At 39.5% G+C, this 24,761-nt stretch overlaps 3 protein-coding genes across 4 annotated transcripts; 2 read left to right on the top strand and 1 right to left on the bottom strand.

Annotated features, from left to right (window-relative positions):
• Positions 1-2,708: 2,708 nt before the first annotated feature.
• Positions 2,709-3,365, bottom strand: LOC122651017 (protein AGENET DOMAIN (AGD)-CONTAINING P1). The gene is made up of 2 exons (XM_043844360.1): positions 2,979-3,365; positions 2,709-2,798 (listed from the first exon to the last, which is right to left on the bottom strand). Exons 1-2 carry the CDS (start codon positions 3,363-3,365, stop codon positions 2,709-2,711), a joined length of 477 nt encoding a protein of 158 aa, XP_043700295.1.
• A 476-nt stretch (positions 3,366-3,841) lies between these two features.
• LOC122651854 (dol-P-Man:Man(6)GlcNAc(2)-PP-Dol alpha-1,2-mannosyltransferase) lies at positions 3,842-16,059 on the top strand. The gene is made up of 10 exons (XM_043845410.1): positions 3,842-4,202; positions 5,057-5,144; positions 6,472-6,631; positions 7,290-7,507; positions 9,533-9,828; positions 14,706-14,820; positions 14,902-15,040; positions 15,136-15,332; positions 15,482-15,571; positions 15,671-16,059. Exons 1-10 carry the CDS (start codon positions 3,928-3,930, stop codon positions 15,809-15,811), a joined length of 1,719 nt encoding a protein of 572 aa, XP_043701345.1. The 5' UTR covers positions 3,842-3,927; the 3' UTR covers positions 15,812-16,059.
• Positions 16,060-23,840: 7,781 nt separating this feature from the next.
• On the top strand, positions 23,841-24,427 carry LOC122651856 (heavy metal-associated isoprenylated plant protein 28-like). 2 transcript variants are annotated; one of them, XM_043845412.1, is made up of 2 exons: positions 23,841-23,885; positions 23,969-24,427. In XM_043845412.1, exons 1-2 carry the CDS (start codon positions 23,880-23,882, stop codon positions 24,416-24,418), a joined length of 456 nt encoding a protein of 151 aa, XP_043701347.1. In that variant the 5' UTR covers positions 23,841-23,879; the 3' UTR covers positions 24,419-24,427. The 2 variants fall into 2 exon arrangements, with proteins under 2 accessions (XP_043701347.1, XP_043701348.1); XM_043845413.1 differs by having other exon boundaries at positions 23,972-24,427.
• Positions 24,428-24,761: the final 334 nt, after the last annotated feature.

The following is a 24,761-nucleotide window of genomic DNA, read 5'->3' on the forward strand; positions in this document are numbered from 1 at the left end:
GGGCGGGCCTCGGGGTGATAGGGAATAGATTGTATCCATTCGTTTTCGTACCGTGTTTCTCTCTCTCTCTCTCCCCGGATATCCGAAGCTTATGTATCGGCTTGGTTGGTAGATCAAATGACCAATTGACCAGACAATTACAGTTATTACAGTTATTACAGTTACGATCACGAATATAGGAATCGGTCGGATTGCCAATTTACAACTGGATCCGATTCCCGTTCCAATTCCGATTTCCAATCCCCAACGATAGTGAAGTGAATCCCAACATTGGTTTTGGAAGATACTGAAGTGATACTCATATATTATCATATAAACTACAAGGGTAGGGTTCCTTGGAAAAAAGACTCACCAACTCTCTTCTCTTCTTGGCAAAAATGGACTTAGATGCGTGAAAGCTCAAGTTAGATATTGGGGTTTCTCCAAAACTCTAATATTTCTAAGGGATATTTCTCCTTTATAAATAGAAGATGTTTTAACACCTGAAATATGATTTCTCAGTGTTTGTCTATCATTTTAAGTTACCTTATTGGACTTTGTTATCTTATTTTTATAATTTTATAAGTCAAGATATGTGATTCTTTTTTGCTAGACTTTCTATTTGTTTATATATATATTGTTTTATGCAATGTGATACATGGAATCACATATCTATTAAAATAAATACAAGATAAAATCAAAAGTAGAAAACGTAAAAAAATCAAAAACTAAGTAGAGTATAAGAAACGGTAATTGCTGAACTCTCAAGTCTCAACCCTAACCCTCATCATAAAAATGGTAAAGATGTTAATGGATAGTCGAAAATTCGTATTCGATCCGTGTTCATATCCATTGAGGAGAATCTGTATTCAAAATCACTATTCAGAAACTATCTGAATCCGTTCGAAAACCGATAGGATATTATCCGAATCCGTCCTAATATAATTTGATACGAATCTGATAATGCCACTATCTGACCGAATTCGATCGGTTTACATCCTTACAAGTCTCTCTCTCTCTCTCTCTCACACACACACACACACACACACTCTTTCATACTACTTCCTTCGACTTGTTATGTTTCGGCAACAACAATTTTTCTATGTCTTCTTTCTCTAAGATACACATCTCGTGAACTCTCTTGGACAAGTGTTTCTAAGGGGTATCTTTCCTCTATAAATAGAGGATGTGTTTAACACTTGAGATATGATTTCTAAGTGTCCTATGCTCTCTCTCTCTCTCTCTCTCTCACACACACACACACACACAACCATACTCTTTCATACTATTTTCCTTGTTTTTTCCTTCTATTTTACTGTTTTAAGAAGTATTCAAAGTCTCATTTCCTTTAATTGAGAACAATATGAGTGTGTCCTGACGTGGCCCACTAAGTGAGTGCAACAACAACTAGAAGGACCTAGGAGATTATTTCATTTTGGAGGCTGATTTAGTAATCCTGATTGAATTGTAAGATGCGTCCAAAATGTTAAGGAGAGTGACAAGTGGCACGACTCAACCCCACTATTTCTCTTAACAACATATGTTTTTTGTTGCAATAGATGAGTTCAAGATTGTTCGTGAAACATTCTTATACCGCAGTTAATTATATTTGATAGCCATTTAAGTCAAGATAATTCTATTTTTCATATTATCATTGTTATATCTACCATATTGGTCTGGATTCAATCGGCCCATTTCATGCCGTTTCACCCGATTTGGATCGGAATCCATGATTCCGCTTACTATAACCTTGGTTATGAGTAATTGGCTCAAGATTTAAGTGGCCGAGCCCATTCAAGAATATGGCGGAAAATAAACTTTAATGCAACTAATTCCCTAAGATCAGTCCTCGTGTTGGTGTAGGGTATAATTTACATATCTTGCTAGACTTGAAGCTAATAAGGGCACAGTTCAAACTTCTAATCTTAGCTTCTTAAGTTCTAACAGAGGCTTCATTTGATTGCAAGGGAAATTAAAGGGAAGAGCAGTGAAATTTTTTTAACTTAAAAAAGGAAACCTTGGTAATCATTACCCAACCTAATGCTGAACTAGGGCTGGCATTTCCTGACCACGCAAACATGTCAATTTGGCTCTATCAGATTTCAGAAACTTGTTAGCCCAGCCCAAGGTGCGCCCCTACTTCAGCAAAATTTGTTTATCAATTTAATGGAAGGTCGTGCTTGACGCATTGGTCAAGTGCTCACTTGCTGAACGCTTGATCACGGGTTCAAGTCTTGGAAACAGCCACTTTGGAAACAGGGCGTAAGGTTGCGTACATTTGACCCTCCCCAGACCCTGCTAAATGCGGGAGCCCTGTGCACTGGGTACGGCCATTAGTTGCTCTCTGTAAATTTTCAGGTCACAGCCAATTTGGGTACAGAGCAAGGTGGAATAAGTCATACAGTAACAAAGCTTGAGCTAAAATCTCAAGTTACTTGAAGAAACTAGATGAAAAGATACATTTTGTCATGGCTACTGTATTTCCACCACCAATTCTCTGCATGTACTGCAGAACAGAAGAATTTTCCTTCAAAGAGTATACCGAGAATCAGGTTCCACAGGAAGAAAACTAGAAAAGTGATGGATTTTCATACAATCCAGAATTGAGTGTGTGTTTATCTGTATGCTTAGTTCCTTCTTAGTTGCAGAATTTGGTTATTATGGATCAAAAGCAAGTTTGTTCCTTTTGACAGTCTTGCATTCTACAGCTCCACCTCCTTCATTCCTCTCTATCTCTGCTGTGGAACCAAAGCAATTTCAGGGGCCTGAGAGAAGTGATAACAGATCAAGAACAAATTAGCAACGACGAGGCAATCAGTCTTGCAAATGAATGAAAAAACTTTGTTACAGAAAAGCACAAGACGAAGTATCAAAATCCAAAGAACCCTTGGTGCATCGATGTGATTCAAGAATCTAAAAGAATGTGCCAAAGAAGCTAAAATACAGAGCGGGAGAACAAAGACAAAATGACCAAGAAACATACCTTATCAAGAAGATACCCATTTGCCATTTTTCCACTCCTGATGAACTCTCAATTGAGAAACTGAGTAGGCAATTTCTTCTCCAGTGCTTTCGAAGTACACATGATACCTGGACTTGTTTCTTCTAGTGATCCTTCCAACCCACCATCCATCTTTGTCGTAGGCATCCACTCTGTCGAACAGACCAAGCTTAGAAACTTGAATTGCAGGAGGATAAGGCCTTACTTCATCAGCACGGACGATCTCTCTCAACAATCGCTTCCCGTCTTGGGCTAAAAGATTCTTATATTCCACCAAGAAATGAGTCTTTTCGGCTGTAAAGATAATCTCTGCAGAGTAGTAAGAACCCACGAACCCCTCTTCTTTGCTGCAGATTTCAACCAGGCCACCAATTCGGAACGCCATTGTTGTTTCTTTGATCTTTCAAATGCTGTTCGCTTAGAAACCCAAATGCTTCGACTTTCGACCCCTACAGAAGAGAAGCAGGAAGAAGGAGAAACGCCATAGAGATAGAGTGAATTCTTCAGGAATCTGAGCAGGTTTCTGGTGAATCCTGGTTTTATAGGTTCGACTCGGCTAGGCACATTGGCGAGAAGGGTAGTTTCGGTTTGTCACGGTTTAATTGGTCAAGTATCAACCCGGGTTGGATGAGCCGGGTTCATGTTTGGTTCGAATTCTAGTCCGAAGCGCACGTGGTCTCTTTTCTACTTTTTTTTTTTTTTTTTTTTTTTGGGTATAAGTCTCTTTTCTACTTCAGCTCTTCTTTTCCGAAAGAGAGAGAGAGAGAGAGAGAGAACTGCTTTGCAGACAAACAAAGCGAATCACGCTGCAGGTATTTCGTTTCCTTCTGATTGCTTTAGGTTTAAGTTTCTCTCTCTCTCAATCTCTATGCGCGAGTGACGAAGAACTGAAGAACATTTATGATTTTCGTTCTTTCGTGTGATTGAAACAAAGAGAAACCATCAAAATGTCTCTCTCGACGCATCAGCGACGTCCGGTGTCTGATCCATCAGCATCCTCATCATCGTCGTCCTCTTATTCGAAGCTCGACAAACCGGAGAAATCGGAGGGAAGGGAAGAGGGTAAGGGTTTTGGCTGGTTCCTACCCTTACTCGTGCTTGGGGTGCTGAGGCACATGAGTGCCACCTCAAACATCATCCACGACTGCGATGAGGTTTTCAATTACTGGGAGCCCCTTCACTACCTCCTTTATAAATCTGGTTTCCAGACTTGGGAATACAGGTATCTTTCCTTCTCTCTACGCATTATATACCATTTCTTTTTTGATTCTCTTTGTTCGAATCTTTAAGTAGTTCTGTTTCCCAAAAGAAGGTTTTTTCACTCTGAATTGTATAATTGATTCTAATATTAATCTAACACTAAGGGTGGGTTTTACTTCGAAGTCGAAGACGAACTGCCCTTTAACTGTTCTGAGTGACATGTAAGTTTGGAATGTCATTCACATTTTCCTGTCTAGAAATGGAAAATGACCATAGGAGAGATTTGTTGATCCTTAAAATTGTACTCCCATGCTTACAGAATCAACCAAAAAGGCTTTGGGGGGGGGGGGATTCCTTGTCTAGAAATAGGAAGTACGTTGTAATAAACAAGAGCACTCTAACTCATGCTTACTAGTTGGATTCTGATGTTTTCTCCTCCCTGTTATATGGTTTATGGTATTTAGATTATCTTGCTACCATTTTCCACATACAAAGTAAAAAATAAAAGAACCCTTTAATCAATGGATATGGGTGGAGTGTGGGGGACAACATCCTAAAAAATTACAGTCCCCAACAGTGTCAGTTGCACAGACACATGTACATAAAAAAATCTTATGCTCATAGCAATTGTACGAGGAATGTCAGCATTTACAATCTAGAAAGCCTACTCCTTCAAAATTGTTTCATTGCATACTTATAGCTTTCGATTTGTGGCCGCTACCTGTTAACCTTAATGTTTGAAGTGATTGATGGGATATTTTTATTGATTAAATTGTTTTGTACTGATTTTAGCCGACTCCATTTAGTTGGGATAAGGCTGAGTTGTTGTTTTTGTAAATTGTTGTGTACTGATTTATTTATTTCTGTATGTTGCAGCTCCCAGTTTGCTCTTCGCTCATATCTATACATTCTTTTTCATGAATTAGTGGGTCAACCAGCTTCCTGGCTGTTCAGTGACGAAAAAGTGAGATGTTCCCTTTCCTTGTTGAACAATGTTGGATATTTTTTATAGATTACTAGAAATTATCATTTAAGATAATTCCAAGGTCAGTGTTACCTTGTTCATTGGACCTTAAAATCTGGTAATAAAGAGACCAAAGTTTGTTAAATTTGGAAATCTCAAATACTAATTGACAGCAACTGTTTAAAATTTTTTTAGTGTCATATTGTTAATTTGCCCAAAGAAAGGTATTACATTTGTTAGGATATCTCTCCGGGACATGCTTTTAAAGTTATGCTGGTTTGGGAACTTCCATATTGTAAAACTGGAAGTACTTTGAGTTTAAAATTTTTGGCAGCAATTTTTCTGGGTGGGCATATCTGGAGAGGTTATCTAGATGGGGCACCTATTTCTGCCATGTGTAAGGGTGATGTGGCAATTCCAATTGTTGGTTATCTGGGGTATGATCTGGATTGACCAGTAGTCAAATTTCGGACTCAAATTCAATCTAATACCCTCCCAATTATGCCCATGCAACCTTGTATTTTTTAGCATACCGGCATGCAATCTCCCTGTGGTCGTGTTCAATACTTTGTTTTGCCACATGCCCAACTCTAATCGGGCTGGAATTTTATATTTGAGCAGTGGACCCTGGCTTCTACATGGGCTCAAAATTTCAGCCCCATCTGACTTGCCACATGGCAGAACCAGGTTCTTGTTTGGTGAACCTCTCCAAATGTGCCTGCTTAGAATCCCGCTCCTCTATATATGTATGGAAAAAAAGATAGCCACACCATCCTTGTGCAGTTTCCCTCTCACATGAATTACCTTTTTCAGAACACCTTTTTGTGTGGTGGGCAGATTCCTCCCTACACTGGAAGTATGGGAAACCCTCTCCCTATATAAGTATATATATATATATACACACACAACATATGGTTGACACTTTTCCCCCCAAGAAAATGTAAACTTGATCACAAGCTGTCATTAAGCTCAGTTATATAGGACAAGATAAGGATAATATAAGGATGATGGTCCAACATTTTAGAGGTTCCCGCTTACGAGATCTGAAAGGTGGAAGATTAAATTCTACTATATTTCCTTAGATGGTAAAAAAATCATCCAGGAAAATTCCCAGACCAGATTGTAATAAATACCTAGTCATGCCGATTTTTAGGTGTTATAGATCTTCTGAATGGGGCCAATTCAATAGGATGAATAGCATTATACTTGTTTGGTTGTTTTGTGCATATACATGAGTCCCTCCCCCCCCCCCCCCCCCCCTTCTTTTTTGATTGAATAATTGTTCTCTCTTTTGGATTATTCCAACTGTACCTCTTGCAAATTTCAGGTTAGAGTATTTTATGCTGTAAGGCTCTTTCTTGGTGTCATCTCAGCCATCACTGAGGCAGTACTGGTGGTGGCCCTTTCCAGGAAATATGGAAAACGTCTCGCTTCTTATGCACTGGCAATGTTGTGCTTGACCAGTGGATGTTTCTTTGCTAGCACAAGTAAGCTGTTTCTTTCATATCCTATCTATGCGTGCATTTAATATATATTAATGCAGTTGCCGGGGGGTGTTGTTTGCAACTTAGGTACGTGCTAAGTGCTAACCTAAGAATGTGAACCGTAAAACATCACATGCCTAATCCCAACTCAATCTGCTCTTCTGTTCAACCATAGGGCAGTATATTTGCCCTTAATCCACCTTGGGTTGGGTTGATACAATTAACTTTTCAAGTTTGGCTTGGGTTGTAGTGTACTATAATTGAAATTTTCTTTATTTGTTTGTGGGCTAGAGGGAATGGGGAATAAAAATTTGGTACACTTACATGACGGAATCACTAGAAATATTAACTATTTGGCTGGTTCAAACCTAACCTGACTGAGCAGTTTCAGACCCGAGCTGAGGTGAGGTCTGTGAAGGCACAAACGGGTGCCAGGTCATTAGGGCTCTGGTAGGACCTAAGGCAATCTGACCTAATTCTAGCAGGACAACTATATGCCCAAGAATATGCATAGCAAATGAAGCTTCACTGTATGGCAGTACTAGTATCATTCCAACTTCTAAGCATGAAAGGATAATACGTATAATCATGTCTTTAAAATTTTTCTTTAATTACTTCCTATGGTTTGTCTGATGTCATTCCTTTTGGCTGCATTGGCCAGGTTTCTTGCCAAGTTCATTCTCTATGTATGCCGTTTCTCTTTCATCAGCACTATTCCTTCTCGAGAAATATGCCATGGCAGTTTCAGTTGCAGCCATAGGAGTGATTGTTGGTTGGCCTTTCTCTATACTGGTTTTTCTGCCAATAACTTGCTACTCTTTAATTAGACGATTCAAACCAGTGTTTCTTTCTGGAGCCGCTATTTCTCTTACTCTGCTTGTAAGTTAACGAAACTACTAGTTCTCTAGAACTGTATCTGCTTCATATTTTTTGGTACATAATTAAAGGGGAAAGCTTGATTACATCATAGTTTGAGATTTCGGTTTCGACCCTGGTTGAAACTGAAACAATTCGGATTTTGGCTGCATGTTTTGTTTGACCATTTTGGTGGTTGAATGGCCATATTTTGGCCCGTAACTTCAGGGAAACTCTAATATGCATCTCTAAATATATTGGAACCTTTAGATTATAAAAAAACACATCGAAATGGCAATTTGGTTTTGGACCCTAGGTTGCTAGTGTACGCCGTACCCTGTTGTATGCTTTCTCTATTATAGATTATTCTATACATAAATCATAATTTAGTAATAGGGCACACAAAATTCAATTAAAACAACTAAATAAATATGACACCGTGAAGTTGTAGTAGTCACAACTGATTCTGAGCTCCCAGATGAGGGTTGGTTTACCCTCTATACTATTGAAAACCACGAAATGTGCAAAATGCATCTGTTTTGATTGAAATAGTGCTTTTGTAAGTACTGTTTTGTAATGTTTTGACAGAAACGACACCAAAACCGAAATTTCGGCCTTTGGGCCGAAATTTTTATCGAAACTTTGCATACCTAGTGAATTGACCTATGTTTAGTTTTGAAACCGAAATAATTTGCAAGATTTCAGCCATTTTGACGGAAATCTTGAACCATGACTACATATAGCCTGTCACCAAGTCACAATTTTTTTGCCAAGTGACCACATGGATTCCCACAGCCATTTCACTGGTCAAATTTCATATGAATGGAATCTATTGCCATTTTTTATAATTTTTTTTTTTTTTTCATTTTCAACTCACTTTTGAGGCACTTCCCAAACTTACTCAGTTTTGACTTCTTTTCGTGCTTTTTTCAAGCTGAAATTCAACCTGTAAGATGGGTGTGCTGTCCTCCATGATGGGGACTGACCTAGGCGCCATGTGGCAAGTTGGTGATGGGCTAAATATAACCAAAGATCCGTTTTGAATAGACAAATGCTATACTAATCGAGAAAAACACTTTCATTTTTAAATTAAACCTATAAGATGAGTGTGCTGTCCTCCATGACGGGGACTGACCTAGGCGCCATGTGGCAAGTTGGTGATGGGCTAAATATAACCAAAGATTTGTTTTGAATAGACAAACACTATAATAATCGAGCAAAACACTTTCATTTTTAAATTTAGGGCTGTCAATAGATTTGGTCTTTATCCAAGTCTGGTACTCTGTTCTGATCCAATTATGTTGAAGGCCATTGTAATCACTCCGATTCAACTCATTTAAGATGAAGTCCATTATTGAATTAGAAATAAAAATACTCCTACTCGTTGTGGTAAATATCCAAAACCAATGATGTAGTATAGGGAGAGTATTATAAAACCCATGACCAAAACGATCTAATATGCAAAAAGCCAAGATTGATTAATTTTTATATCTCGTAGACCCAATAGATGGCAGAAGTCTATTTCTCACAGCTTGAGAGATAAACCCTGTGGTCCCCTGTCCAAATGTAGTTTGCCAAGTGGAAAAATAAAGCAACGGAGGGTGCATGTACATACATGGGAGGCTGAAATTTGACACATGGCCAATCTGGATCATTTCCTAAATATCTAATGACCAGAATTGCTATGTCTCCCTCCCATGTGGCCTGTGCAGACCCGGAAACCTTTCACCTTTTTTTTGCCCCGCTTTTGGTTGTTATTGTTGTTGCTACTTTATTTTTATTTGTTTGGTTGTTGTGTTAATCTTTTTTTTAAAGACATGTCTTAGGTTTATTTATGCCCAACAATTGTTTATGACCCATTAATTATTGGTTATTGACAATTTGGTTCAAGTTACAATTTGAAGATTTGAATATCAAGCCTTGGCATGTTGTTCCTCCTGGTTGAGGATAGAAAATATCCAGGTTGTTGTTGGTGTTTTATGAATATGATTTGTGTTGGCTTCTTCTTATTTGTTGCAACTGTACTCAAGGATTTTGGGTTTGTTCCAGGGACTCTCTGTACTTATTGATTATTACTACTATGGACGATGGACATCATCTGTCATCAATCTATTAGTATATAATGTCCTGGGAGGTGGTGAGAGCCATTTGTATGGGGTTGAAGGTCCATTGTATTATCTGAGGAATGGATTTAACAATTTCAACTTTTGTTTTGTTCTTGCATTGCTGTTCCTGGGAATTCTGCCAATTGCAAAGAAGAAATATGCCCCAGACCTGCTGATTGTAGTCTCACCGGTCTACATTTGGTTGACATTTATGTCCTTACAACCTCACAAAGAAGAAAGGTTAGGACAGATATTCACTTATTTTATCTATCATTTGCCAAAGGTTCTTTTCCTCCCTCTTATCCTTGGGACTTCTATATGTAATTGTGCTTCGTAAGATATTGACTCAGGTTAAAGCTGGTTGATTAGTTCATGAATCATAGTAAGAATTCTATCTCTATTACTATGGATAAAGAAAAATTCCGTATCTTTGATGCATGGCCGGTACAACTCCACTAATGGACCCAAAATTCAACTCAATCAAACTCAGCCTAATGCAGTTATGTTATTATGGCTGGACCAGCACGACCCAATGTATTTTCTGTTTGGAGTTTTTCTCTTTATATATGTGTAACCAACTAGCAATGGAAGGGAGTTGAATGAATTGAAATTTTAAGTTGGTAGGATCTTCACGGTGGTGATGATGTAGCTTGGACCACTCTACCCAGCTTGAACCAGACCTTAATGTGGACCAGGTTCCTGAAGATCGAGCAACCATTCTTGCATGGACTAGCCAGCTCCCAGGAGCTTAGTCTTTAGAGTTTTATTTGCTTTAGTATATTCCTATTAGTATATCCAATCCGCTGGTTGGATTGGATTTAATTTCAGTTTCACTGTTTCTGGGATCTCCGCCCGTGAGATCACTATTTCCTAAATTGCTCCCAAACCGCTCATCAGATTATTCCCATCTTTTGAGGGGTTTTTATCCTTCTTATTAATTATTGTTTCCTAGAGTTTGTTGTTATTCTGAGAGGTTGGAGTTTTCAGTCAATTTTCGGGTTCTGAGTGGGGTTTTGGGATCCTATCCGGGAGGGTTTTAGAGTTGTTCCTACCTACCCCCTCCACCAGGTGAGGTGGTGAAGTGGCGCGTGACTGCCTGCTGGTAAGGCAGTGCATTCCTCCTCCCTCTTCGATTCTTGTTTGTTCTTATTTCCAGGTCTGGTTCCTTTCTTCCCTTCATATTTCATTCCTATTCCCTTCTTTTTTCTTGTTATTCTCCTTGTTCTTTTTCCCTTCTACTATTACTCCCTATTTCATGTTGTTGGGTACTGTTGGTTGAGAAACGGAACTTCAGAACTCAGCAAATCCTTTTTGATTTGAGGTGTGATGTGATGGTTTACTTACCTACCATATGGAGATTCAAGCTGCTCGACCTGAGGCCGGAAGTTTTTCTGAACTGGGAGTATTAACTTAACATTGCGGATCTGGTTCCTACTTACCGCTAGATCTGATTTCAGCGGCTTGTTTTCATATTAATGGTTGGTTGTTGGGCTTGCAATTGTTGGATTCAGTAGGGCTGAGGGTTGGCAAACTTCTCCCAAAATCGTATTTGGATTGGAGCTCCCATTGATTAGTTCTAACATCTGATTCGAAGTCCTCTTGCTGCTTGTTGCTGTCCATCGAGTGGTCAACGACAATCTCCCACGATATTAGTGAACCCTATATCTATAATTATAATAAATCACTCTAGTCATAGTTAATTCTATAATTTTTCCTTTTTTATTATTAATTCCAGAATTACCCCCTTATGTATTCACTTCCATTTAAGTCCATAACTTGTTCCTCTTCTCTTGTTAGTCTTGAACTTCCAATAAATAATAGAATTGCCAACACCGCTATTATTTGAGTTGTTTATCATTGGGCCATGATGTAGATAAGTCACTTAGAGGGCTTATTTTATTGGAAGTAAGCTTTGGGTTGGGTCATATATGTATTGGGACTTTGATCCCATGGTTTTCTTTGTAATTGGCCAATTTAATGGGCCTAAAATATGGGTAGAAAGTAGGAAAACGGGATTTACTTCATTAAATTAGTTAGGGTCCTATTTTGAGTCTGTTTTCTTTATTATTTCACTTTCTTAGTCAATACCTTATTAGTTTAGGATTGGGTTAGGCCTTTTCTTTTTAGTGTCTAAGTCTATTTTTGAGTCTTCTATATAAGTTTGTAAGGGAGGCCAGCATTGAAGACGAATTTGATTAATGAAATATTGGCTTGAGCCTTTGTGAAAATCCTGAGATAGGATGGGTGAGATGCCCAGGCTGAGATAGCCTTCCCCAACCCCGTTCCATCGATCTCCATTCAAGCTCCAGTTCTGCCCTAGCTGCTGGAAATTATTTGCAAGGGTCGAGAATACTTTCAAACAATAAGTAAGTGTGTCATCCTCCACCCAAACCCTTCTTCTTCTAATTCTTTAAACTAAACCCTAGCATCTCCTCCATCTCTGAGCATCATTCCCATAACCCAATTCTGCCTATACCAAACCAACCATCAGAAACAGCCCAAACTTGGACCGAACCTCCCTCTCATCCTTAGGGAAACTCGATCCAAGCCCCTGCTCTTAACTCCCATCCTAAACCCTAGATTCCCCCATTATTCTCTTTTCAAAACCCCCAGAAAACCTAATCCTAATCTGCTGTCCATTCAAGTTTACATACCTAATTCCATCAAAACATCTCAAGACCTTCACTGGAAGACTCCCCTACATAAACTTACCCTAACCCTAATTTTACACTTCCACCTATTTTAGCTTAACCGAACTACCTGTTCAGATCAGATCCTGGTTTTTGGCTTCTAGTTGGTCTCCTACCAATCTAGAACTACATTAGCCCATGGCGACCCCAAAATAGTCTTTGTGACCCAAGATTGCATTAATTGGTATTAGAGCCAAAAGTTCTTCCCTCTCTTTGACCTTGGTGGCCTATATTGACAGGTATTCTTTTATTACTCTTTCTTTGGAAGAGCAATGGAATCCCTAGACAGTTTATATGGAGGTAGGGCATGAAGCCTAGTGAAGGCAACGGTACAACAACCTTTCTATTTTCTTTGTGTACTTTTGGTCACTCACAAGGCTTTTGAAGAGTACTGCAATAATTTTTTCCAGACCCAAGTAAAGTGCAATGACCAACAATCATGGTTCTAAATCTCGGTTTCGCAAGAAACTGAGACGAGATGGCCTGCTACTTCAAAAAATCCCCTGACTAGACCAGTTTCAACCGAGATGTTGGTAATTTCGCAAGTTTTGATGCCCATCGAAATTTGAGGAAACCTGGCTCGAAACCAGGACAGACATTTATGCCTAATATCATTTAAGTAATTGAAATTATATTTGTTAGGGTAAATTACACAGACCTCCCTTGACAAATTCCTAAACTAATTTCCATGCATTTCTGAAATTCCAACTTAGCCCTTTTCATTTAAAGTAATTACGTTGCTAAGCTTAAGGAAATATCTTTCTGGTTCGGGTCTTTTTTACCCCTGGTTGTTATTTCGTGTTCTTTTTATTTTTGTTTCTTTCTCGCTTCTATTCCCAGATTCTGTTCACATCTTTAAAGGGTCCTAACTGTTCTGAATATTTACGAAATATGTGGCCTGTGGCCACAGGACCCTCTGCCCTGTGGCCAGACTTGCCTGGGCTGCTGTGCATGGCCCAACAGCTATGCCATGTGGCCTTGGCTAATAGCATCTGCCACATCATCACCTTGACACTTCACTTTGCCATATCACCTTGACAAGTCAGCCTGCCACATATTCAAGAAATGAATGAAGTCCTTCGTTGAGACATTTTGACGAACATTTGGGCCTTCTAGAGTAATCGTACGGAAACGGCCATAACTTCCTCATATGGAATCAGATCGACGCGATTCCAGTTGCGTTGGAAAGATAATATGACACTGCAGTTCTCCAGTACAATCCTCCTTCCAGTTCTGCCATTTGGCATGCCCAAATTAGCTCCGAAACTGACTCATCTGCACGGCCACTGTATGTCATATCCAGCACTGGCCAGCACTTCCCAGTCACTGCCTGACCTATCCAAACGCTGCCAACTCACCAGTAGCTCTGCCACATCACCTGTGCACTAAGAAGTGTTGCCAACAATGACAGCACTCTGCCAGACGCTGCTAGTTGCCCAACAACCTGCAAATTGAAAATATACATGATATTAACATCTATGATGTAGCATTCAATTGTAAATATGGGCAAAGGCTTCAGAAAACTGCCAGAGCTGCCCCTCCCATTTTGAGTCCAAATCTTGTTCCTGTTCGAAGTCCTTGTGCAGAATTTTCTATGCATTTCTGTGAGATTTCTTGACGTAGAAATTGAACTTGAAACTGAGTTATATTAACTTGCTTACATGTAAATAGATTTCAAGGCGAGGTTGTATTAAAATTGTGTTTGAGAAAAAAAAGAGATTTAAATATAGGGCATGGGATTCCTGGTCTGATGGATTAAAAACAATTTCCTGATCTGCACACCTATATTTGCCACGTGACTGGTTGGATGGGGTTGAAATTTTGTGGACAGGTAGGATCCAAAGTCCCCTGCTCATATGTCAAGTTTCAGCCCAAATGGGGTTTGCCAAGTGGCAAAACAAAACATCAAATAATTAGGAGGGACCCAATAGTGGTTGGAATACTCGTAGGTGTGCATGGACATACGCAGGGTGGATATGCCAATACAGGGGAGGTGTTTTTTTATTCAATTAGGCTCTGAAATTTAACATGTGGCTAAGCAAGATCATGTCCTCTTTATACATGGTCAGAATGGCCCCATTGAAATGTAAATAGGGTTAAAATATTAAGTGTCAATCATGTTTGTCAAAATATTATACTTAATATTACAAATAGTGATATTTCTGTGGCTAAGGTTCAGCAAGTGAGCATAATCATTACTACCCTTAATTCTTAACTCCATCCTGTACCTGGTTAACATAGAACATGTTTTAGTTTAAGCAGCACTTGGATTTGAGACCTGTTCATGAGAAATATTTTAAAATTTTCTTTTGAGAACATGTTCAGGTTCTGATGGTGATCCCAAGATTGTTTAATATGGTGTGTCCTGCAGTGAATGCTGGGGAGAGATGCAAATGATGACTTTTAGCATTTAACATTTGGTTTCAGGTTCCTATATCCAATATACCCACTTGTCTGCGTTGCTGCTTCAGCTGTCATTGAGAGTTTTCCAGATCTTTTCAGGGACAAGTACGACCCCAATGCTAATACTTTCCTTATAAAGGTGAGTTCCCCTTTCTCAAAATTTTCTCCAACTCTAATAAACTTTCACTAATAATGGTCCACCTCTGCTCATTCCTAGTAGACTGCCAAAGTACTTAGACCTGTGGCCCTGAGCCTCATATTATGTGCCTCTCATAGTCGGACGTTCTCACTTATTCATGGTTATTCTGCACCTATTGAGATCTACAAACACTTAGAACATCATGACGATGCTGGACTAGGTGAGAATTGGACTATTGTATTAGTTTGATCTTTAAATATATGGGAATTGAATATTGGGAATTTTTTTTTTCTAGATCTGATGTTCACCTTGCAGGTGCTGTGGTCTGTGTTGGAAGTGAATGGCATCGATTCCCTTCTTCCTTTTTCATTCCTGATTATGTGGGTGAAGTTAGATGGATAGATGATGGGTTCCGGGGGCTCCTGCCACTCCCATTCAATTCTTCCTTGGGTGGGACAGCAGCAGCACCACATTATTTCAATAACAAGAATGTGGCATCTGATAAGCAATATGTAATTATCCTTGATCTGAAAGTCCCACACCCCCCATTGCTTCAACTCAGATAATGTTTCCTTTTTATGTTTTTTAAACTATATATATATATTTTTTAAAAAAGAAGATGATTTCCCCCAAGGGATCCTCATTCAAGTTTCTGTTGCAGCTAAGGGATCTTGATGCCTGTACTTTTCTCGTTGAATTGGAACTTCAACGGCCATACCCTTCACGTGGAAGTAACTTGTCAACATGGGAGGTAAGATTTGGGGAATGGATTTTTTTTTCTTCTTAGATTGGATATTTTTCATCTTCATTATAATGTCTGATGTGTATGCCGAAATTGTATAAAATCCAGGTTGTTGCCTCTTTACCCTACCTAGACAGGGAGCTCTCACCTCCCATGTACAGATCATTCTTCATCCCACATCAATGGTGGCAGAAGAATGTGTTCGGTATGTATAAATTGCTGAGGAGAATATCAAGTACGAGTTCTTGATCCTAGCTTTGAGGAGAATGACTAGTTATTATTGAGTTTGTCTGTTGAATCCTCATCAGTCACTGAGATTTGGACTCCATGAAGGCATCAAGAAACTAGCTTGCCAGTCACCTCTATACATTGTGTTGTAGACTTTGTCATGTCTTTCCCTTTCCGAGGGCTGAATCTAACCATTCCAGATGATATGGAATTTTTCCCCATTTTTGTACTAGGCCATAGGTCTTAGTCAAGAATATATGCTGTAAGACTCACTGGCTAAGAGATTTTGTTTGGTTTTTTTATTCTAATCATCAAAGAAGCTTCTCCTTTTTATCTTGGTGCACCATTTTTTGTAGCCAAGACCCATTTTACCCGCTTTACCTGACTCCCATTTGGCGGGCAAGGCTGTCCTCATAAAATCTGTTATCGATAGTATTCCTGCGTATGCCATGTCAATACTTTTTTTATTCCATCAGGCATTTGTGATGATTTGGATAAACCAGTGAGGAAATTCTGGTGGAAGAATAATGATGACCAAGATAACTATTGGCACAAATGGTCAAAACTTTTCCGGAGCAAACTGGTTGGGGTTCTGGGATTGAGAGACTTCGAGAGCCTAAATTTGGCTCTCCTTGCTAGGTGGGGCTGGCGTATCCTCTAACATCCCCATTCTGGTTTCTCCAAAGCCATCCATTTCCCCAATGCATCTTAAAAGGCCGTGAGGTTTTATGTTTGTCCTCATCCTTCAGAGGATTGGGGATGGAGACGATACATTGATTTTTAATGATGCATGAATTCCCTCCATCCCCGGTGGGCATTCCTCTTCTACCCTTCGCTTTTCTCTGTTTAATCTGGTATTAGAGTTGATTAATACTCTGCTTCGACATCGGATTTGTGTCGGGTAAGGAGAGTTTTGTCTATTTGGTTGATAGATATGATTTATATAATTAGGGTGGGTTGTCGCAGGACGTACGAGTATTCACCTAATTCACACGGTCTTTGAGTATAACCGTAGATTTTGCAAAAAGTTAATCTACACCATCGATTAAATTTTCATAGAAACTGGCTCTCGACTGTTACGGTAACAACATGTTGCCTCACTTCTCAACTCACGCCCCCCATGAAATTAGTGTGACTATGAAGCGGCTTTGATGATAGAACAGGGTGTCGTTACTTGAGAAGAAAGAGACGATGACTCTGCAAAGATGCGAATGAAATGAGAAACTTTGGTTCAAACTTATTATCAATAAATTAGTTGCAAAATAGTGGTCGCAAGTGTAAAACTAAAAAAGTAGGTGGGATTAGGCAGAAGAGTGGAGAAAGAAAAACAGAGAGAGAGAGAGACCCAAGTCAGTCCTAGCGGGAGGGAGAAGACAAGTGAAAGCTGAGTTTTTATCCTTCAGTCTTTTCAAAATCTGAAGACCGTGGAGGTCTTTGCTGGAAATCCGGGGAATTTTGTCTGAAATTCGGTGAGAGATCTAACTCTTTGCAGGGGAAAGTTATGAGACGATGAAATTGATGGGTTTCTGTGATTAATTTAATGACGAGATAAGAAGAGATGGACAGGAACAGAGAAACTAGAAAAGGAAGTATTGCAACTGCAAAATGGATTGTCTATATGGCACGACAGAACTAGTAGCTTTAGAAACTGTTACAAAATTTCCTCCTGGTCTGTGGATTAATTGAAACCGTATATAGCGAATTAGTGGTAGATTTGTTTTTTGCTTACAATAAATGGTTGTCAAAGGTAAATCCAATCTGCTTTACTTACTATCCTATTGGGATCGCTGAGAGCGAAACACGGAAGTAGCAAAGAGTATGTTCTGTGAACAGTTAAAATGATTGCAGACCAGAATCGACTTACTCGTCGGCTACCTGAGGGTCGGCCTTGGTTGGAAATTGTTGGTACTGGAACTAATCCTGCAGTGTACACCTTTCTATTCATCTTTTGTCCGTGCATCCTCCCACAATACAATGAACGATCCTTTTCTCCTCCATAGATCAAAAATCACACAATAATCCATGTGCAACCAACCATAAGGAGAACAATTTAATGAGGAGATAGGAAGAGACAATATTACAGAAGAAAGTATAGACGAAGAAGAGAGGAACGAGGAAGAGGATTCTAGTGCGCTTCAGATGCTTACTCCAAATCCTGCAATGTCGTCGTCTCTATCAAAATCATTGGGAAAGGGGCTGCGGGGATGGTAGAGGTGAGAGGGCGGGGCGGAGATGGAGAGGCGGCAGGGGAGAGATTATGGTCGCAACCGGTCTCAGGTAAGTAGCTCAACTGCTGAGATTGCATTGAATTACATCAACGGTTATTAGTTGAAAAACGTACCGTCAAGCTTATTTATGGGTACGTACTGCGACCTTTTAGCCATATATATACTAAAAGTGGGAAATTTCCATTGTCACATCTCTTATAATGTAAAAAATGACATGAAATTATGAGAAAAAAAATATTACCTGATCGCGTGGGTAACATCAGCACAGGGATCAATGGAAGCATGCATAAGGGGTGGGATTTCCGCCTTTACATTGGGGTGGGGTGGTCATTTTGTGCCTCCCTACATCTAAGCACATGGAGCACGCAACTAGGCAAAATTCTTTCTCCCTAAAATTATTTATTGTTGATTTGGAAGAATTCCCTTTCCCATAGGAGACCCCCTACATGAGTTTTCACTCCATAATTCCACATGAGATTTGTACTTTATAATTGAACCTTCTTTGCCTTTATATTTGTATCTTTTCTAGTTTTATTATGTAGGGAGAATGTTCTTTGTGTTAGGCTGCGCCCAGACACATGGGGGTGGGCGTAATGATCACCCTGCCCCCCTGAGTGGCAGACCCATGTGTCTAGGCACAACCTGCATTACGGCACAGAGGACATCAGTCCTATTATGTATAACATAATGGTGAAACTGTGAAAGTTTATTTTATGAATTAATATTTTGCATCAAATATAAAACACATTAATTACATTCATTATTTTTCAAATATTTTGCATAAATAATCACGAGTCATGTATTGATATATTTTAATAGGATTAAGTTTTTCTTCACCCAAGGTCAGCAATGATAATGTGATTATGATTGGATTTTGGGTTTATCATTAACTCCCATCTTCGATTGTTCATGATCTTGATAAACTTCCAATGTTCATGATCTGATGAAATATATGGATGAAGAGATTCTCTCACAGGTGAAGGAAAAGTAAACCCATATATATATTTTTATTATGAACCCATATACAGTTATAATTGCTTTGCTACTATTATACAAAGTCGATAATACCCCTTATTGTTGCAAACACCATTTAAACTCCAAGGTCAAGGAATTCTCCAAAAAAGAAAACTGCCTCCATTAAAATACAGCATGGCCCTCAAGTTGACTTGAACAAACTCCCGAGTCGATTCTACAATTGGCCGTTATAGAGTTGGGTAGAGTCCGATTCACGAGTCAGCGAGTTGTAGGGTTGACTAAGTCACCTTATGTACATAGACTGATTCATCGAGTTAGGTATCAACTGGAATCGGCCAAAATCCACGATTTTATGAAGGAATTAGCTAGCTAACATGGAACAGTAATCAGTAGCTATTATTTAAGATTTGACGAAAAATTACTTGGACACCCCTGTACTATGGCCATTTTGTTTACGATTATCAACCTTGGAAACAATTACTTAACACCCCACGAAAGCTCACACTGCTAGTGTTTAATTGAAAATATCCATTTTACCCTTATAATCATTACTATTGAAACTTGCCAAGTATAAATTACACATTTGCCCTTTACATGTTTTACCTTTGAAAAACCCTAAAAACCCCAAATCGAGGATGTCGCCGTCGCCGTCGCCGTCGCCGTCGCCGAAGAAGAAGCAACCATAGGTCTTCGTGTAGGAGAAGGGAGACCGTTCGAGGGACGGAGGTCGGTGAGTTTTCTGCACCTTAGGCCTGTAGCCTGCAACTCTCTCTCTGGCTCACTCTCTCTCTCTGTCGCTCTCTCGTTCTCCCTCATCTATCCCTCTTCGTTTGTTGAACCTACTGCCAAGAGCTGTGGTGCGCATCCCTCTTTGTCCCTCATCTATCCCTCTTCGTTACTTCTTTTTCTTCACATCCGTCCTAGCTCTTTGAGCTCCCTGAAGCTTTCCCTGCTATCCTCTGTTTCCAACGATTCCTGCAACTAGTCAATTCTGTCTTGAACTCCGACCTTCCTTTAACAGTTCATCCTGAGATTTTGGGCTAAGGAAATCCTTCCATTGGCAACCCTAAACCCTATGTTTTCAACTCCTAAATCCTTTTCTGGTTGGGAGATAAAGGCTTGCAACTTGAACTGAATCTGCCGCTTCCGCCATTATCAATCTCAGCAGCTTTATTTCACTTATAGTTGGTTGTGGGACCTGAAGCTGATTGCATCCAGAAGGGTTTGGAATCTCGATCTACCACCTCAAATTTCTGGGGCTCGGGCTGAAGCAGAGGCTGGGGTTGGAGTAGAATCTGAGATGGAGGTTTCAGTTTCAGCTCCTGTAACGAGAAGAGAGAGGAGCCAGTTCCAACTCCTGGTGAGAAAAGCTCGGCTTTTGGTGATATTATGTGTGGTCCTATAGGTTTTTCTGACAGTTCTGTGGCATGTGAGGCTTTAATGCCGGAGTCAATTGAGTGTGGGTTGGTAAATTTAAGTCGGATACATCATTCTCCTGAAAGTACACAGTGAGACAATTTCTATATCAAGGTTTTGGAAATGCCAATTTCATAGAAATTGTGCAATTCCTTTCATATTGTTCTTTAGTGTTTCTGTTTCATCCACCTATCTTTTGCTGTTGATCTTTGTTTTGCCGGAGACAGGAAGGATGGGATCCCTTGAAGGATCCACCAACCCATATCTGAATTTATAATGTGGTGCCAAATGATCCTATTGTGTGGCTCTTCCCTGGAATATCAGGTATTCTCTTTCAAAGTATCTGTCTTGTTTCTTAAATTTGTATTTCCGTTTTTGAAACTGACACCCCTGTGCACCTAGGGAAATCAGGAGTGCTTGGTGGAAACTAGGTTTGTGATGGATTTATGTGGGAAGTTCCACATAGTGTGTGGCTTTTTTGCTGTATGGTGAGTCTTGCTATTAAGTAGAGAACCAAATTTGTCTGCAGATACGTCTGTAGTCTTAATGGATATCGATTCTGGGACACCCCAAAAACCGTTGGGGTTACAGGAGGAAGAAGAGGAGAAGGGGTAAATATGTCATTTCACTATATCTTAGGGGGTAGTTTAGGTATTTATAAAATATTTAACCCATGCTAACGGTGATTGACTAACGGCCAGGGCTACTTGAAAGAAATGGTAAACTACAGGGGATGTTCAAGTAATTGTTTCAAATGTTGGAAAGACTAAGCAAAATGGCCATAGTACAAGGGGAGTCCAAGTAATTTTCCCAAGATTTTATGAAGGAATTAGCTAACATGAAGGGTAATTGTTTTATGTTGTTGACTTTGAACTTCTTAAATCTTAATAATAGTATATGTTTCCTTAGCTTCCATTTTTCTAATGTACTCACTGATTCGAGTTCTTTGTCTTTCCAAAATTCCAAATGGATTCAAGCGGCTGGAAGTCCAGAAGTCATTGGGAAGGTTAGAGCTATCGAAGCTCATTAGCAGGAATTAAGATAAGTTTTGTTTTTGATGAGAGGAGATTTCAGATGGAAAAATTATCTCATCTAGTTCCCTGCCTGTCCAGTTCCCCAATGCCTCTAATAAGGGGGGTGGGGGCTAGATCCCACCCAGACAACGATAGGGTGTTCATTGTGCCACCCCTTGTTAGGGGCACTTGGAAACTGGGCCGGGCAGGGAACTGGAAGGGATAAAGAGGTGCAGCTAGCAGCGGTAGAGGGACGGTGAGATGCAATGCTGTATAGATTGAACTATTGGATCTTTCATTCCTTCTATAAAGTGCTAATGTAGGGATGCGTGGGAGATTCCATTCCACGTTAGTGGTTCAGAGAACCTTTTTCCATTATCCTATATGATCAGTTATTTCAGTTACCAAATATATATATATATATATATATATATATATATATATATATATGATGATCAGTTATTTCCATGAGGTCCTACTGAAAATTGCAGCAAATCCCTCGAAAACATGGTTGATACCCAGCTTCTTTTTTATGGATCGAGTTTCCCTCTACCAATGGTGAATGGGATGGGGTGGGAGAGGACGGGAATGGGTATTGGAAGGATATTTTGAAACATACTAAAAATCTAGGTGAGGTTTGTGAACCCTAAGATGGTGGGTGAACCGTTCTTCTATGGGTGGAAGAAAACTTTGTCCATTTTTATTAAATGATGAGATGATGAAGCTTTGGTCCCACTTATGGGGGAGTCATAAGGGATGGTGAAGGAAAAGTCATTGTGGCATTCGCTAACCATTATGGAGACTGTACAAACTCCATTGCAGAGTTTAGGGCTTTGAGGGATGGGCTCAAGCTGTGTGAGGAAATGGGCCTTAGAGGAATCGTAGTAAACTCGGACTCGGCCTTTACAGTACAATGTGTGCTTAGGAGAAAATGCAATGTGTGGAAGCTTTGGTACTGGTACAATGAGATAGAAAGGCTGACGGAGGGTCTGCAGGCAGAGATTGCATTCATGTATCGAGAAGGAAATAGAGCGGCACATTGGCTTGCGAACTATGCGTGCACATCGGATATCAACACCAGGATCGGTCTGGACTTAACCCTCCCTGAGGGCCTCAATCGCATAATTTGGGAGGATTCACTGGGAATCCCTACTATTAGGCAGTGACTCTTGGGGGAATTGTAAGGGAGTGAGTGAGTGTGAGAGCTTTCTTCTTGTGCTGGGTTGGGGTAAGGTGGGCATGTTCCTCCCTTGTAATCTCTATAATTTTTTGGATTATTAATAAAATCTTAGGGGCCAGCCCGGGTCCCAAAGAATATTCGGGTTTATTAAAAAAGAAAAAGAAAAAAAAAAAGAGCTTTGATCCCACTTCTTTTTGAATCCTCACTTTCTCAGAATTTCAAACTCATAATGGATCAAATGGGAAAACGTTTTTGCCATGTGAATCGCAAAAATGGTTTAAAAAAAACAGAATTAGCCAACCTCGAACCCTTTTTCATCCGATTCTAAAAAGGTAAAGCTAAATGATTCTGGTCAAGTCCAACTCACCCACTTCCAATTAATTTAATCCCATTTAGACCGATTTAAATCAGAATTGAGTGGATATCCATGTGAGGCAGGTGTTCAATTTCAAGTTCTAAAACCTTCATCGCAAAGTAGATATACCTTGCTTTCCCATTACTTTCCACCACCTCCATCTCCATCATCTTCACTCCCTTATTCTTCTCTCTAATCAAAGTCGAATCTACACAAGGTTTTAGTATACGGCATCAGTGGTTGTATCCATTTCGGTCAATACCGAAACTGATATCAATATGGAACAATCATATCGGATTAGATCGAATCATTTTACTCGATCTTTAAAATATCAATACCATCAATTTTTACACTATTTTATCTTCCAATAGTACCGATACCATCGATCCATATCATTAGTATATCAAAATGGGTATCAAGGTATCTGCCGATAATACCGATACATATGGACTGATGATACAAACACAATACAAATACCTAAATCCATGGATCTCCAAACCCATTTTTCCATTGCTTTCTAAATTATTATTTAATTATCCATACACTTCCCATCTCTTCCTCTTGATTGAAAGAATAGTTAATGCCCGTTATAGGTCAACCATGGATCCTATTGTAAATAGAAAAGTAGCCGTTGAGTTAGCCCACTTGGGAGGCACTTTCTCCTCGCTTTCTTTCTTATTTCCTTCCATGACCTCCACACGGTTCTTCTCATGGAAGCAAAGCCCAAAGTCGGTGGGGGACCTTGAGTGAGTTTGCAGGAATCTAGCTAGAAAGTAAACTATTCCCTCTTATCTCTCCTTCTACAAGAACCAGGGAAACCCTTATATATAGAGAAGATACACACACTATCCCTCATTCACCATTCAACAATTCAGATCTCAGATACCACACCAAAGAAAGATTAATTTCTCAACAACCAAACATGACGGTTAGCACCTCTCTCTCTCTCTCTTTCTTTTTCATTATATGATGATTCTTATCTAATAGTTGATGTTGGTTTTGATGGTTCAGATTACAGAGATGAAAGTACACATGGACTGTGCTGGATGCGAGAGTAAGATCAGAAAGGCTCTTAAGAAACTAGAAGGAGTAGATGAGGTGGACGTGGACATGGGACTGCAGAAGGTGACTGTTACAGGATGGGCAGAACAGAAGAAAGTGTTGAAGACAGTGAGGAAGACTGGAAGGAGAGCAGAGCTGTGGCCTTTTCCATACAACCCGGAGTATCAAACCCAACAGTACTACTACTCTCATCAACTACACCAACATCAGAGCCACCAACCGGTCACCTACTATAGTAGTACTACTCCTCAGCCTTCTTCATCTTACAACTACTACAAGCATGGTTACAATGACCCTGGTTATGGTTACTACCACGGTCCTGCTCACTCTTCCATCTTTGATGAACGTGCCGGCGCCATGTTCAGTGATGAAAACCCTAATGCTTGCTCCATCATGTGATCATCTCTACCTTATAAAAAAGCCAGCCTTAGTCAAAATTTTCTTTTTATTTTCGTATCTCAACTATAAGTGAACCAAATTTTTTTAGGGTTCCTTTTGACTTTTTTGTTTGGAATATTTGCTAATTTTTTGGGATTTTTTTTTGTAATTTTTGTTGATATTTATAATTATATTTGGTTGAATTGAGCTTGGAAAAAATTGATGGAGTATGTAATACATGTGATCCTTATATTGAAGAATACAATCTCCTTTTATATGTACAACCTATGATTGAGGATATTACTCATTTGGTCACCTATTTTCTTGATTGTAATTTCAATATATTTCTAGGGAGATTTAACAT

Source organism: Telopea speciosissima, chromosome 2, assembly GCF_018873765.1.
Source record: "Telopea speciosissima isolate NSW1024214 ecotype Mountain lineage chromosome 2, Tspe_v1, whole genome shotgun sequence".
Classification (NCBI taxonomy): Eukaryota; Viridiplantae; Streptophyta; class Magnoliopsida; order Proteales; family Proteaceae; genus Telopea; species Telopea speciosissima.